Source organism: Mercurialis annua, linkage group LG8 (assembly GCF_937616625.2).
Source record: "Mercurialis annua linkage group LG8, ddMerAnnu1.2, whole genome shotgun sequence".
Classification (NCBI taxonomy): domain Eukaryota; kingdom Viridiplantae; phylum Streptophyta; class Magnoliopsida; order Malpighiales; family Euphorbiaceae; genus Mercurialis; species Mercurialis annua.
In genome coordinates this window covers 38,546,156-38,561,763 of record NC_065577.1, presented here as the reverse complement: position 1 = coordinate 38,561,763, position 15,608 = coordinate 38,546,156, and the positions used below count along the sequence as shown (strand labels likewise).

The 15,608-nt window shown below is 34.4% G+C and overlaps 2 protein-coding genes across 4 annotated transcripts; both read right to left on the bottom strand.

The window, feature by feature from the left end:
- Positions 1-2,879: 2,879 nt before the first annotated feature.
- On the bottom strand, positions 2,880-6,271 carry LOC126659700 (pentatricopeptide repeat-containing protein At2g39620). 3 transcript variants are annotated; one of them, XM_050353030.2, is made up of 2 exons: positions 3,250-6,271; positions 2,880-3,112 (listed from the first exon to the last, which is right to left on the bottom strand). In XM_050353030.2, exon 1 carries the CDS (start codon positions 6,184-6,186, stop codon positions 3,565-3,567), a length of 2,622 nt encoding a protein of 873 aa, XP_050208987.1. In that variant the 5' UTR covers positions 6,187-6,271; the 3' UTR covers positions 2,880-3,112; positions 3,250-3,564. The 3 variants fall into 3 exon arrangements, with proteins under 3 accessions (XP_050208987.1, XP_050208985.1, XP_050208986.1); XM_050353028.2 differs by having other exon boundaries at positions 2,880-3,064; XM_050353029.2 differs by having other exon boundaries at positions 2,880-3,037.
- Positions 6,272-7,018: 747 nt separating this feature from the next.
- On the bottom strand, positions 7,019-8,950 carry LOC126661307 (actin-depolymerizing factor 4-like). The gene is made up of 3 exons (XM_050355129.2): positions 8,790-8,950; positions 7,432-7,697; positions 7,019-7,346 (listed from the first exon to the last, which is right to left on the bottom strand). Exons 1-3 carry the CDS (start codon positions 8,790-8,792, stop codon positions 7,196-7,198), a joined length of 420 nt encoding a protein of 139 aa, XP_050211086.1. The 5' UTR covers positions 8,793-8,950; the 3' UTR covers positions 7,019-7,195.
- Between the last annotated feature and the right edge of the window lie 6,658 nt (positions 8,951-15,608).

Below are 15,608 nucleotides of genomic sequence, written 5' to 3'. Positions count from 1 at the left end.
TCTATCAGGATGATAGATTTTGCAAGCTCCTTTTTGGATAAGGATTGCAAGTCCCTTCTCAACTAATTGGCCAATGCTCAATAAGCTGTTTTTGAGTCCTGGAACATAAAAAACACCAGTAATTGTTTGCAAAAAACCATTTACAGCCATTCGCACGTTACCTTTTCCCATCACGTCCATACTCGAGTTATCTCCCAGTTTCACTTTTTCTCTGAAAGTGTTGTCAAAATCAGAAAATAATTCTCGCTTGCCGCACATATGATTGCTGCATCCAGAATCTAAGAACCACAACTCTTCTTTCTCAACTTCTTCATCATTCACATATGCCATCAACAACATTTCTTCATTACTTTCTACATAATTTGCCTTTTCGTCATACCCTTTTGTACATTCGTTTGCAAAATGCCCAAGTTTATGGCAGCGGTAACATTCGATGATAGATCTATCAAATGTACGCCTGCCACCACCTCTTCCTCGTCCTCGAAATCCACCCCAACCTCGTCCTCTTCCTGCCGAAGATTCTCCGGTTGTAATCTTCAATGCTTGCTCCTCTAGAGCATGACCCTTCATACGTTGTTCATGTACTAGAAGACTGCTTTGTAACTCGTCAATAGTGAGAGTATCTAAATCGTTTGACTCCTCAATAGAACACACCACATAATCAAACTTAGATGTCATGGATCTAAGTACCTTCTCAATGACAGCTATATCGTCCACCTTCCCTTTGTTGGCTCGTAACTTGTTAACTACAGCAAGAGTACGAGCAAAATACGCATCCACCGACTCTCCCACCTTCATATTCAGCATCTCAAACTCCTTTTGAAGAGCTTGTCGTTGTGATCGTTGTACTCTAGCTGTCCCTTGATACTTTTGTTTCAAGGAATCCCAAATGCTTTTGGATGTCTCCTTGTTCAAGATGGTTTCCAGAATTGATCTATATATAGCTTGGAATAGATAATTCTTCGCCTTCATATCCTTCAACTTTGCATCATCAATTGCCTTCTTCTGCCCTTCACTGAGTTGTGCTCCTTCCGCTGCTACTGGAATCCCCTCTTCGATTATGTTCCAATATTCTTTGGATCTCATAAAGTTCTCCATGAGCATACACCAATGATTGTAATGCCCATCAAATTTCGGAATTGCTGGTTGCACAAATCCACTCTCAGTTGCCATCTTTTTGTCACTCAAACAACTAAAGAAGACTGCTGCTTCTTAGTTGCAATCAGGCCCTTATGATAGGCTCTGATACCACTTGTCAGAATCACTGTGTATGTTTTAGAGAGTAAGAAAGAATTGGAGGAATTGAATTGTTATTGAATTGAAACAACTGATGTGGCTATATAGCCTTACAATAACTGAATATAGAAAATAATGCACACGTCCTAATAACATGGCAACAAACAAATATCTAATCCTACAAAGTAGGAATTATTAATATCTAAAACTGATTAACTAAACAAAAGGTTAAAGACTTGATCAACTAACAGCTAATACTTCAACAAGAATCGATTAAAATCATAGCTGTTTTGTATATTTGATATTAGTCTGTGACAATATAAATAGTTAGATAGTATTTTGTGTAGCAAAAAATTGCAAAACATGAGCTACTTTTACCAAATTCTTCGTCGCCTCGTCCTGCTTTCGGCAGCTATGGGAAGTCACAACAAGTGACCAGCGGCAACATTGCTTCTTTCCGGAGCATAGCTGAGAAGAAACTTAATGAACCTCAGAGTCCAATCAGAATCCTCTTCGGAACCTGTATAAAAAGGATAAATTTAAATCTCAATACCGTATTTGGATATAAAACCATCGAACCACGAATCAGTAGAATTGTACGAATATGTAGATAGCTTCTTTTTTTAACTTTTACAGTTTTACATTCTTGTAGTAATGTAACTAGTAAATTTAATAGAATTGACTTACTGTGATCAGAATTTTAATGAACAAGGGAATGTTATTTTCCAAATTTACACTTATAACAGCAAATCATTTCGTATATGTTGTTAAAACAAATTCTTGAAACATTAGCTGCAAAAATTAAATATATACAAGTCTTTGTGTCAATAATATATTGTAACATGATTTTATTGAAATCAATCCATTAGGTGTAGATAACCATATGGTAGCATAAATGCATAATAGCATTCTGTGGAAATTGCATTGAAGCAGCCCTATGTTGCATGAAAACGGAAACAATGCAACGACTGAAAAGTAGAAACGTGGAGTAACTTGTAAATAACAAAATTATTGGGATATACTTATAAAGTTTTAAAATTATAAAGTTTTATTTACATCAAATTTTATTTTAAAAACACTAATTTTTTTATGAAACTAAATTACTATGTATTTATGAAAAGTTATAAAAACTTTATTTAAATACATTTAAGATTTGAGTTCATAATTAATAACAATATAATAGTATAATAGTATCAGAAATTTAGAGATTGTGTTTTTAAGAAGAAGATGAGTTTTTATTTGTGAATTATGTACATCATGATGAGTAACTAATTAGGTAATCTTAAAAAAAGTTTTAGAAAACAGATTTCCTATTAAAATAATGGTAACTAATTATTATTTATGAAAACGGCCCCAAAATGTTTCTTATGAAATTTCGAGAAACTCGGAAAGGGAGACTATTCCAAAAAGAGAAAACACCTCTTTTTTGAGGTTTTCGTGCATAATAGGTGCAGTTTATAGAAATAGAAATTATAGAATCATAGGTTAGAATAGTTCCTCAGGAATTGGCCATAGTAAGTCAATTTTGGCCATAGTTTGGTGAATCTTCCCTCACTCAAATCATATATTTACAACTAACAAAAATGGTAAATCAAGCACAAATGAAAGAATAAGCAAAAATCAGACAGGATAGGATACTTGCCAAATATCTCTTCCAGCTAAAGTCTACGTATAGTATTGTTGAGAACTGTAAGAGTTGAGGTGTTTTTCTCCATATCATCAATGCCACGTCCTGCTTGCGGCAGCTATGAGAAGTCACAAGAAGTGACCAGCTGCGACATTGCTTCTTTCCGGAGCATAACTGAGAAAATGAACCTCTCATCAGAACCTGTATGAAATGAACAAAGCTGAATCCTGTAATGTATTTGGATATTAACTGTTCATGAAAAACCTCAAGTTAGAATGATTATACATGTGTCAAGTCAAATTTGGAAATGACTAACAAGAGCAGTAGTGTTCAGCCATGTAAGAAAAATAACTTGAGAACAAAGACAGCAAGAATATAGACATTACCAAGTTAATCATCTTCTGGAGCATATACAACAAACCTTCTGTGTATGACCGTGATCAAAAGCTGAAGCAATATCAGAATTCTAATAGCTTAATCGCCTTCTGTGAGTACGAGTCGGCACTACAGGATTTACTCTCAGCTTATATTCTTTTCACAGTTCATGCTTCATGGTTCATATTCTTTCTGCTTCTCGAACTATTATTTCCCTGCGAACCAGAAACAGTTCATCTTTCGCCAGTTTACACTTTGAAAGCTATAGCTAACCTCCACATCCATTAAATTGTGAAATAATGAAGAGATATTCTTGATCTGTTTTCTCACACCCAACTCCATCCTGGACTTTTCTTCAGCCCTGCTCTGAACATATTTGATCTTGTACTGTCTGCATCTCTCCATCTTCCAGATTTAGCATATATATTTGACAAAACGACGAGATGAGTGGGATTTTCAGGCTCAAGTTTCACAAGATGATCAACAGCAGATTCTGCTAAGTGCACATTAGAATGAATTTTACATGCACCCAATAAGGCCCCCCACACTCCTGCGTCAGGTTCCAACGTCATTCCCTCAATTAAGTGTGAAATTTCATCGAATAACCCAGCACGACCTAATAAATCCACCATGCATGCGTAATGCTCTAAACCCGGTTCAAGATCATGCTTTTTACACATTATATCAAATATTTTTCTCCCTTCATCTATTAAACCTGCATGTCTGCAAGCAGATAACACACCGATGAAGGATAAAGAATCAACCTTGACATTGTTCTTCTGCATAAGTGAGAAAAGTTCGACAGCACGATTCCCTTGACCGTTAACAGCATACCCTGCTAGCATCACATTCCAAGAAACGGTGTTTTTATAGTTCATTTCGTGAAATAATTGTTCCGAGTAGTGAAGCTGCCCACATTTCGCATACATATCAAGTAGACAATTCCTGACAGGTATATTAGACTCGAAACCCATTCTGATAACAAGAGCATGAAGAGCAATGCCTTCATTTAAGGCCGACAGATACGCTACAGCAGGAAAGATGCTAACAAATGTGACTAAATTAGGCTCAAAATGCTCTGATTTCATCTGGTGAAATAGAGAAATGGCATCTTTGGCATGCCCATTGTGGACATATCCTGCAATGAGGACATTCCAAGATACCTCATCCTTTATAAATTCTGTACTACAGAACAAGAATTTAGCATCTGAAAGGCTGCCACATTTGCCATACATGTCAATGAGAGCATTTTTTACCTTACAGAGAGAATCAAAGCCAGACTTTACAATTTGTCCATGGATGCTTATTCCTTGGTCTAGGTCGTTTAAGAGGACAGATACTGAAAGCAATCCTATCATTGTTCCTGAGTCTGGTCGTATCTCAGATGTCTGCACTCTATGGAACATCTCCATTGCAGGATAAGGATAACCATTCTGCGCATACTCATATATTAAAGTGTTACATGTCACAATATCTTTACACGGCATTCGATTGAACACAGTCAGCGCATAAGTAAATAGGCCACATTTAGCATACATGGACATTAGGGCTGTTCCGACTGGGATATCCGAGTCAAAACTGGCTTTTACTGCATAACAGTGCACACTTTTGCCTAATGGCAGAGACATTAACTCAGCACAAGCTGTAAGTACGCTAAGGAGAGTAATATTATTTGCTTTCAAAAAAGCATGCTGCATATCTCTAAACAGTGACAGTGCATCTTCGGGGTACCCTGATTGAACAACAGCGGATATAATTGCTGACCAAGCAACCAAATCCTTTTCCTTAAGCCAATGAAACAACCGTTTAGCATCATCTAGATAGCCACATTTGGCATACATAGTCATCACAGCAGTAGTCATAGAAACATCAGACTCCATTCCTTGATTTCTGGCAAAATGACAAATTTCTTCCCCTCTTCGTAAATCTCTCATTTCTGCAGCAGCTAAAAGAGCAGTTGCAACTGATACTTTGTTCAACGCAACATTTTCTCTCTTCATACGATCAAACAACTCCAAGACCTCAAAGAAGCACTCATTATGTGCATACCCAGCCATCATTGTTTTCCAAGAGACATCATTTCTATCTCGCATTCGTTCAAAAACCTGACAAGCCACACCTACATCCCCACATTTACAATACATATCAATCAACCCATTCGAAACAGTTCCATCAAACCCCTTGCGAGTCACATAACCATGAATAGTCCTACAAGCATCAACATCCCCTAATCTCGAAACAGCCAGAACCAAATTCAAAACTGTCACTAAATCAGCCTCGACACCACCCAATCCCATACACCCAACCAACTCCAACGCCTCCTCAGGCTCCCCACTCCGTGCCAACCCCAAAACCATAGCATTCCAAGTTACAACATCTCTGTCAGGCATTTTATCAAACACATTCCTCGCCATCCCCACATCACCCATTTTACCATACATATCAACAAGTGCAGTCCCAACATAAACATCACAATCCAACCCTTTAAAACCTATCTCCCTATGAATCAAAATACCCTCTTTAAACTCCAAACCGCCACTACAAGCTTTCAAAACAAAGTTAAAAGTATACTTATCAGGCTCTAAGCCTTTATCTAACATCAAATGGTACATTTTTATAGCTTCTTTGTGGTTTTTAGCATTTGCATAAGCTTGTATCATTGAATTATATAATCTAAGAGTTGGGTTTGGCATTAAATCAAATACTAATCGGGCAAGTTCATGTCTTTTTAGAGAAATGTAGCATTTTATGAGATGGGTGTTTGTTAAATGGTGGTTTTGATGGCCTGAGATTATTAAATGAGCGTGGATTTGAAGGGTTGAGTGCAGGTTTTTGCATGATGAGAGAATTTGAAGGTAGTTGGAATTTTTTTGGATTGGAATTGGAGATTTGTTAATTGATGTTTGTGCATGGAAGAATCTTTGTATTGTAAGTGCATGCTTGCCCATTTGTAATTTGAAGCTAGCTCATGCGGACAAAGACAATGTATTTTGCATTAGAACTTGCTTGTCTTTAAAGTTAAGAAACTAACACACCTAGTGAGTAATTTTATTTTATTTTAGTAATTTAAACGACATATCGTTCGGCTATTATAGCACAAATATGTCATTAGCTATTTAACAATAATAATTAAAATATATATTTAGTCGATAACTATTAAAAATAATGAAAATGGTAAAAATAAAAAAATATAATCAGGAAAAATAAAAATATGAGAAGCTATTTTTAAATTTATCCTCGAGGAGACCCTCCTCGACCACCCTATATAGAACTGGAGGCATGGCTGCAGACAGGTGTGTGTATGGAACCAAACCAAAAAACATAATAAAATCAATTTGGTTTTCCTGATTTTTGCATATTCAAAAATTAAACTATATATTATATAAATATAACATTATTATAATTTATCTTAAATTTGATTTTTTTTCAATTCCTTTGTTTTTTTAATTTATTACTTTTAAAAAAAATTAAAGTTAGAATATTATTCTTTCAATTAAATCATAAATCAAACGGAACCAAATTTTTCCTATTTAATTTTGCTTTATTAGCAAAGCAAGATGCAATGCATATCATAAGTCATTCTAAAGATAAGAGATAATTTTCTTTAAAAATTGATCAATTTAAATATTTTAACTATCGAACCAAACCCCTAGCTGTAGACACTGGATTTGGAAGGGCTGCGGCCATCTATCCTAAAATACATTAATTTACCAATGAAAACCAAAAAAAATTGAAAAGGTAACCAACAAACAAAGCTGAGAACTATACCCCCACAAACCATCACATGAACTGTTGAGTAATATCACACTGAAAGGGGATATAACCATCCCATGATCCACAAATATAATAAAAGACTTGAAGAAGTAAAATTCTAGTTCAAATTATATAAACAGTAGAGACTTTTCATTAGCCACAATATATAGGCTCTCCATAGCACATTGTAGGTATCGCAACATTTCAATTCGTTCGGCTTCTAATAACATCGAGATCCATCTCGGTTGGATCAGTAGCTTGCAACTCGATCTGAATCCCATCTAACTCCCTTTTGAACCTGTCTTTCGAGCTCGCATAAATCATCTTGCTTCTCACCTTAGCGGAATCAGGAGACCTTCACATTTTTCAAATAAAAGAAATAATCAAAGTAATGATCTTACGAGCAAACTGAAATCAATATAACCCACAGAGTAACTTACCATGCGACGAAAACGATCCTACTCTTCTGACAATTCTCAGCTGTCACGTAATCGAAGTCATAAACAGCATATCGGCACTCATCAGCAGGAAGGCTGGCAGCAAAAGCCTCGTAACTTTCAGTTGGTTCACCTACCTTTTCCACAACAACCTGCTTCTGTACCAATTCAATCTTGTAAACAATGAAGCGATACGTCCTTTTTGCCTTCAATTCCAAAAACTTCAGTTTGCATTCATCATGCACAGCCATCCCGGACGCTGCATTTGCCTACAAACGGGATAAAACACTAGTTAGAATCAACTTGAAACAACAAACACGGAGAACCCATATTTTCTTAAATCAGATGAAGCAACATTAATTATATTCAAAAAACTATACATTAATCTAATTGTCTACCATTCGCTCATTTCCCAAACACCTCTGAAATCAAACTGACATGATTCGGAAAGATGCAAAATAGATAAGCAAACAACTAAATAAACCGAGGTCCTAATGTTGAGTGATAATCATAACTAAACTATTATTTCCGTTGCATGTGAATTATGTTTTCTTTCAGCTGCAACCATAAGAATCCCTACATGCTAGGTCGCACGGACACTTCATTCAATTAACGTAACTATTCCGGAAACATGTTGGACACTTGATGTTTCGGACATGAAACTTCATTTTTCACTTCATTTATCATTAAAATAACACTATTTTGCCGTGTCCGTATCCAAGTGTCCGTGTCCGTGTCCGTACTACCAAGCCTACATGTTATACTAACCAGACGAATCACTTTCAAAAATCTAACTGACTAACTGTTTCCAAGTAAATAATTTACTTCAACATTCTATTCCTAAAAATCAAACAATGCATTTTTTGAACTGTCAACCAACTTACTCATCCAAAAATATACAACAAACTAATTTTAGACATTTCACATCACTCAGGTTGAATTTTTAATTTAACCACAATAATACTCCAAGATTGCTTCACCACAGTTAACAGACACCAAATAAGACAAATAACTAATCAACACTAAAAAATCCATTCAATAATAACACTAAAAAAATTGAAAAAAAAAATCAGATAAATTCAACACGATAATCAATCAGTATAAGAGAACATCAGATAATCCAATTTAAAGTTCAAATCAAAAATGAAAAAAAATAAAGCAGGCACGATCTTCACGAAAAAATAAAATCAAAGAGCATTAAAAAAATCTGATGAAACTAAGATGAGAATCGGTTAGTAAAAATCATCGATCAAACAAACAAACAAACAGCACCGATTAAGTTCATTATTTATCAAAAATCTAAAACAAACAAAAAATTAGTGATAGAGTGATAGTTAAAAATGAAAGAAAGTGAGTCTTACCATTTTCTCGAGAAAATTTGTAGAGGAGAGAAAATCTAGGGTTATGAGAGAAAATAAAAACAGTTGGGTCTTTTTTGAAGAAAAAAAATGTCAGGTCCTCTTCTTTTATTTTTATTTTTCTTTTCTTTTACGTTTGGTATGTGTGTGGGCGTTGAGTTTTGGGTTGTGTTGTGTGCGTGTGTGGTGGCTTTGTAAGGAGGGCAAGGTAGCGTCACGGTCACCGTCCAAAAATTGAAGTGATTTAATCCACTTATATGTTGACACGTTTTTGAATGGGTGCTATGCTTGCCACGTTTGGAAGCGGTGAGATTTGGCATGTGTGTCGCGTATCTTCATCTGCCTCTTTAGAACTCCTCCGACGTCGTTCCAATTTTCGTTTTTTTTTTTTTTTTCATGTTTTTTTTTAGATAAAAAAATGAATTTCTTACGCTCCTATGAATTATTCAAATGATAAAAGTACACGATAACGATAGAACTAGAAGAGCGTAAAAATATATACGGGATTCATTTCTAGAATTTAAATTGTTTTACCTTCATTTCTAATTAATAGTCTAAGATGATAAAAAAGAAATAGTCTAATATCGTAATTGTTTAACTAAAAATTAGAAATTATACAAAAATTAAACTAATATAATAGAGCAATGTATGGTCAATATTAAGGTTGACTCGACCACCCCGGCTAACCACCCCTAGTTTGTAACTCTTACTGGAGCCTTACCGTTTGATTGATTGAGCAAAATAAAGGGCTTTTTTCATAAACAACCAAAATTTGGAAGTTTATAACTTTTATACCGATACAACCTTTCAATATTAAAACTACTGTACACGCTAGAAATATTTTCTTTTATACGGTTCAAATATATACCCCTCATCTCAAACTAACCTTCATAATTACAATAATTTTCTCTCTCATCATCATCATTTTCTCTCATCTCTCTCAACTCATATTTCTCTAATCTCTCTCAGGTCACACAACTTCCCCCGACTCTTTCAGATCCGCCGCCCTCATCCATCTATCTTAACGGCGCCGTTCAACATCGCTTCAAGTTTCATCAGTATTGTTTCTCTTTTCGCCGTTGTTGAAGCGGGAGATCCGCATAGGGTTTCGGCGAGAAAAAGTGGTGTTAGTAGAATCGGTTGTTTATGATATTGTAAAATGGCTTCTTATTGTTCTTGCGTTGCTTCTTGTTGTCGTGTTTCTATTTTGATTTCAGATCTGAAATTCATCGTTTTTCTTCTTCCTTCTTTTTTAGATCTACAAGTTTTTTTCTTTTTTTGTTTACTGTTTTGTATAGCAGTAATTTTTTTATCATTAAACATGTATAAAGATTATATTTTCATGTTATAAAAAATAATTTTGTAATTTTATGGAATAAAAATCTGTTATTTCTGTATTTTTACTGTATTTGGTTGTATTTTTGCGTTTTTCTTATTCAGCAGCACGATTTGTCGATGATGATTAATTGCTAAATTATTGTAATGTTGCAGTGTTGTTGATATTATGTTGATATTGTGTTGATAATCAGTTGGTGTTTTCTTAATTTTAACATTGGCAAATAAGATAATATTGCCAGTGAAATAAACTAAAAAAATAAAAATTTAGCTGAGATTGGATAATGATATGTTAACATTTGAGGAAAAGACAAATAATAATTTTGAATTATTATAATGTTGAAGTGTTGATATTATGTTGATTTTCGGTTGATATTTTGTTAATTTTGTGTTGATATCTGGTTGATTTTAACATTGGCGAAGAAAATAATATTGTACATGAAATAATACCTTAATTTTTGATTAATTGCTAAATTATTATAATGTTGATATTTTTTTGTTAAAGTTAAAATTAACTAAATATCAACATAATATCAACACAACATAAACATTGTAACATTATCCATTATTATTGTATTTTTCACCAATGCTAAAATCAACAAAATATCAACCGAAAATCAACACAATGTCAACACTGTAACATTACAATAATTTAATATCTTTATTTGTCTTATTTTCCAATACTAACATATCATTATCTAGTCTCACCTAAATTTTTATTTTTTTTAGTTTTTCACGGACATCATTCTTTTATTTGTCAATGTTAAAATCAATAAAATATCAACATAAAATCAACATAAAATCAACAACACTAAAACATTACAATAATTCATCAACTAACCATCATTAATAAATCGTGTTGCAGAATAAAAAAACGCAAAAATGCAATCAAACACAGTAAAACTACAGAAATAACAGATTTTCATTCCATAAAATCATAAAATTATTTTATGCACATGGAAATTAGTAAACATTCTTTAAATATAATCTTTACACATGTTCAATGGTATGAAAATCGTTGTTACTTAAAAATATTTAGCAAAAAATTCTAGATCTGAAAATGAAAAAGAAGAAGAAGAAGAACGATAAATCATTTTGCCTCGAAATCTGATCATATGCCTTAAAAAACTTTTAAAGTCGTTAAAAACTTCTGATATCTATTCTTCCTTTCGACAAAAACTCCGATTCAGATTTGGAAAAGAAAACACGGAAACAAGAGAACGGCGGCGGCACAACGAGGATGAAGGCGGCAGTGAAGCGCCGTGATATTTGATGAAGAACGGCGACCATGAAAAAGAGTAAAAAGCAGGGGATGGAAGAATATGGAGGAAATTACTGTTAATTTGAGAGCCAAAACAAAAAATCGTATAAAAGAAATAATTATAAGATGTTAGGTTATATTTATAAAATAAGATGGTGGGGAAAGTAAAAAAATGAGATGGACTGTATAAAAGTAAAGAGTCTCTCAAATCATGTATTTGGCATAAAAAGCCCCAAAATAAAGCCCACGATTGGAAACGGCCCATTCTCAGAACGCCCATGAAATCTCTTCCGGATCAACAACAATCAAATTCACATCATTGACTTCCCCCGAGACGGAAAATGATGCTGGAGGGGGAGGTAGAGATGGAACCGCCTCATCACCTGCCGGTTCAACCAAGTCATCATCATTTATAATAATAGCCCCGTCGCCCGCAGGCAATGCTGTCTCGACAGGAACAATAGGAGCCCCAGCAGGGATTACATCAACATCGATACCGCCAGGAATAATGTTGGCAATGTGAGCTTTAGGACCGCCCATCGGAACACCCAAATCTACTTGAAATCCGGAAAGGAAATCGTCAGAAGAAGAAGACATCCTACAAAAGAAACATCAAAAGAACTTAAACAAATTAATATACCTTGAAGAAAGGAGTAGCAAAGATCCGCCAGGCCTCGAGGAGGATCCTCCAAAGGAAACCATCGATGCCGAAGATGACTATTAACCAAGACATCTAAGATAGGACGCTGAAGAACACTATAGAATGATATATCGAAAGCAAGTGTTGACTCAGATAAACTTAAAGGAGATGGACAGCTCCAGACTTGATGAGAAGAAAACCCGTCCGAAAAATGAAGAAAAGCAAAGTTATGATAAACAATAAAGAAACGCCTTCGCCAGCGACTGGTCAGGCAAGGAAGATAAATACGAGATCGCCCTTCTCTACCAAGGGCGAAAACGAAACAACCGTCACATTTCCTAAAGTCTATGAAATAATACAACACGTTAAGAGAAGGGGCATAACCCCGAAGCCTACACGCCTCCGAAAAGGCAAACACTACTTTAATCGTGCCAGGATAAAGTTGTCCCAAAGCAACCTTTAAATCCCTGCACACTTCTACTAAAAACGAATCTAAGGGAAACCTAAGACCAGCAGCAAACTGCTCTTCAAAAAGAACCGCCCTACAGGATGAGCCCGGAGAATCGGAGGCAGTCATATCGGCACCAGGTAATATATCCTATAATCAGAAGGAAAGCTATACTTAAAACAGATATCTAAGACTTCACTCCTACGAAGCCTTGACCTGGTAAAAGCCATAGTAGCGCATGCATCTTCCACTCGACTAAGAGGCATCCTAGAACAGGAAATCACAAATATAAATACGAAGTGAAGATCAAACAGGAAATATATCGAAGAACATATTGAAGAACACCAAGAACAGAAAAGTATTTTCCAGAACAACGATCATGAAAAACATATATATAAGCAGGAAAGCCACCTCAAATAATAAGAAGAAACATACCTGAAAATCTGGAGAAAACAAGTTATGAAGAATGAAATGAGCAGACGAAGAACAAAGAAGAAATAATTGCAGTAATAAGAATAAGTTCGAAAAACAAGTGAGAGGGAAAAGAAGAAATACAAAGAGATTAAATATGAAGAGTTTCGAACATTCACTAAATCACTAAATGCTGACACGTGGCGACACAAAGAATCTTACCAGAGAAGAAACGTTACCCACCAATATATGAAACGGCTCGCCCAGAATACAAAGTGACTCGCCCGTAATATAAGAAGACTCAGCTCCAAAAGAGATAAAATCTACTAAGGCATGAATACCAATTACTTCAGCTCACTTGTGGGGAGGGGGGGGGGCTAATGATGGATACCGAATCCTATAGTAAATAGAATGGAGCCGAGTCACAGGAGATCCGCTCTCGAGTGATACCGGACTCCCCACGAAGGTCTGGATATGAAGGAGATACCGAATCCCCTGAGATTCGGTGATATACCAACAAAGACCGAATCTCATAGGATCCGCCCAAAGCGCGTTAAGTCCGGGATTCAGGTAAACTACCAAGAATGTAAGTACTCTCCTGTTCGGACACAAACACCGAATATGGAAGGATAAGCTCTACCTTAGGAAGATAAGACTATTTAGGAAGACGTTCCTAAATAGGACTCTTATCGGATTAGGGTAGATCTCGACAAATCAGGAGAATCCCTACTATATTGCCGAATCCCTACAAAGTAGGATTCACTTACCTATTATGACTCTACAAGGTATATTCGACTACTATAAAAGGAGTACGAGGTCTGCCTAGAACCACAATTACATTCACATATACAAAACGCTGCTCAAAGCTCTAAACTGACTTTAGCATCGGAGAGTTAATCGGACAACCACCGTCCGATTAGCTTCTACCTGTTTTGCAGGTCTTACTCAACGGCTCAGAAGGCAGACTCCATCAATAATAAACATCTTAAACTCCGGATAACTAAATAGGAAGTTTTAAAGTTTACGTGAAAAGTGCACATATTTACGTGGAATATGTCTATTTTTACGCGAAATATGCCTATTTTTACGCGAATTTGATTTTTCGCCTAAAAAAACTCACGGTCTCTAATTAAATCATGAGCAATAGTGGAATTATTACTAAATAAAATCATTTTAATAATTTTTAAATATTTAAAACATTCAATAATAAACATCTTATACCCCGGATAACTAAATAGAAAGTTTTACAGTTTACGTGAGAAGTACACATATTTACATGGAATATGCTTTTTTACGCGAAATATGACTAATTTTACGCGATTTTGAATTTTCTCCTTTTTAAAACCCACAGTCTCTAATAAATAATGAGAAATGGCGGAAATATTACAAAATAAAATAATTTTAATGATTTTTAAATAGTTAAAACGTTCAATAATAACATCTTAGACTCCGCGTAACTAAATATGAAGTTTTTAAGTTTACGTGAAAGGTGCACCTTTTTACGTGAAATATGCTTATTTTTACGTGAATGTGATTTTTCGCCTAAAAAAAATTTCACGGTCTCTAATAAATCATGAGAAATAGCAAAAATATTACAAAATAAAATCATTTTAATGATTTTAAATAGTTAAAACATTCAATAATAAACATCTAGTCTCTCGATAACCAAATAGAAAGTTTTTAAGTTTGCGTGAAAAGTGCCCCTATTTACGTGAAATATGCTTAATTTTACGCGAATTTGATTTTTCACCTAAAAAACTCACGGTTTTTTAATCATGAGAAATAACGGGAATATTACAAAATAAAATCATTTTAATGATTTTTAAATATTTAAAACATTCAATTATAACAACTTAGGTTTCGGGTAACTAAATAGGAAGTTTTTAAGTTTACGTGAAAAGTGCCCATATTTACGTGAAACATGCCTATTTTTACGCGAAATATGCCTATTTTTACGCGAATTTGATTTTTCGCCTGAAAAAACTCACGGTCTTTAATAAATCATGAGAAATAGCGGAAATATTATAAATAAAATAATTTTAATGATTTTTAATTAGTTAAAACATTCAATAATAACATCTTAGACTCCTGATAACTAAATAAGAAGTTTTTAAGTTTACGTGAAAAGTGCCCATATTTACGTGGAATATGTCTATTTTTACGCGAAATATGCCTATTTTTACGCGAATGTGATTTTTCGCCTAAAAAAAATTCCACGGTCTCTAATAAAGCATGAGAAAGCAAAAATATTACAAAATAAAATTATTTTGATGATTTTAAATAGTTAAAACATTCAATAATAAACATCTTAGTCTCCCGGTAACCAAACATGAAGTTTTTAAGTTTGCGTGAAAAGTGCCCCTATTTACGTAAAATATGCCTAATTTTACACAAATTTGATTTTTCACCTAAAAAACTCACGGTTTTTATAATCATGAGAAATAACGGGAATATTACAAAATAAAATCATTTTAATGATTTTTAAATATTTAAAACATTCAATTATAACAACTTAAACTCCAGGTAATAAATATGAAATTTTTAAGTTTACGTGAAAAGTGCCCATATTTACGTGAAACATGCCTATTTTTACGCGAAATATGCTTATTTTTACGCGAATTTGTTTTGTAGCCTAAAAAAATTCACGGTCTCCAATAAAATCGACTTTCGAATCGCTCATTTTTCAATGTAATAAAATTAATTTTAATTAACTCAACAAATTTTGAG

Coding starts and splice junctions, on each gene's coding strand:
- LOC126659700 (XM_050353030.2), bottom strand. CDS start 6,186: ATGGGCAAGCATGCACTTACAATACAAAGATTCTTCCATGCACAAACA.
- LOC126661307 (XM_050355129.2), bottom strand. Junction 7,347..7,431: donor AGGATCGTTTTCGTCGCATG/GTAAGTTACTCT, acceptor AAAAATGTGAAG/GTCTCCTGATTCCGCTAAGG.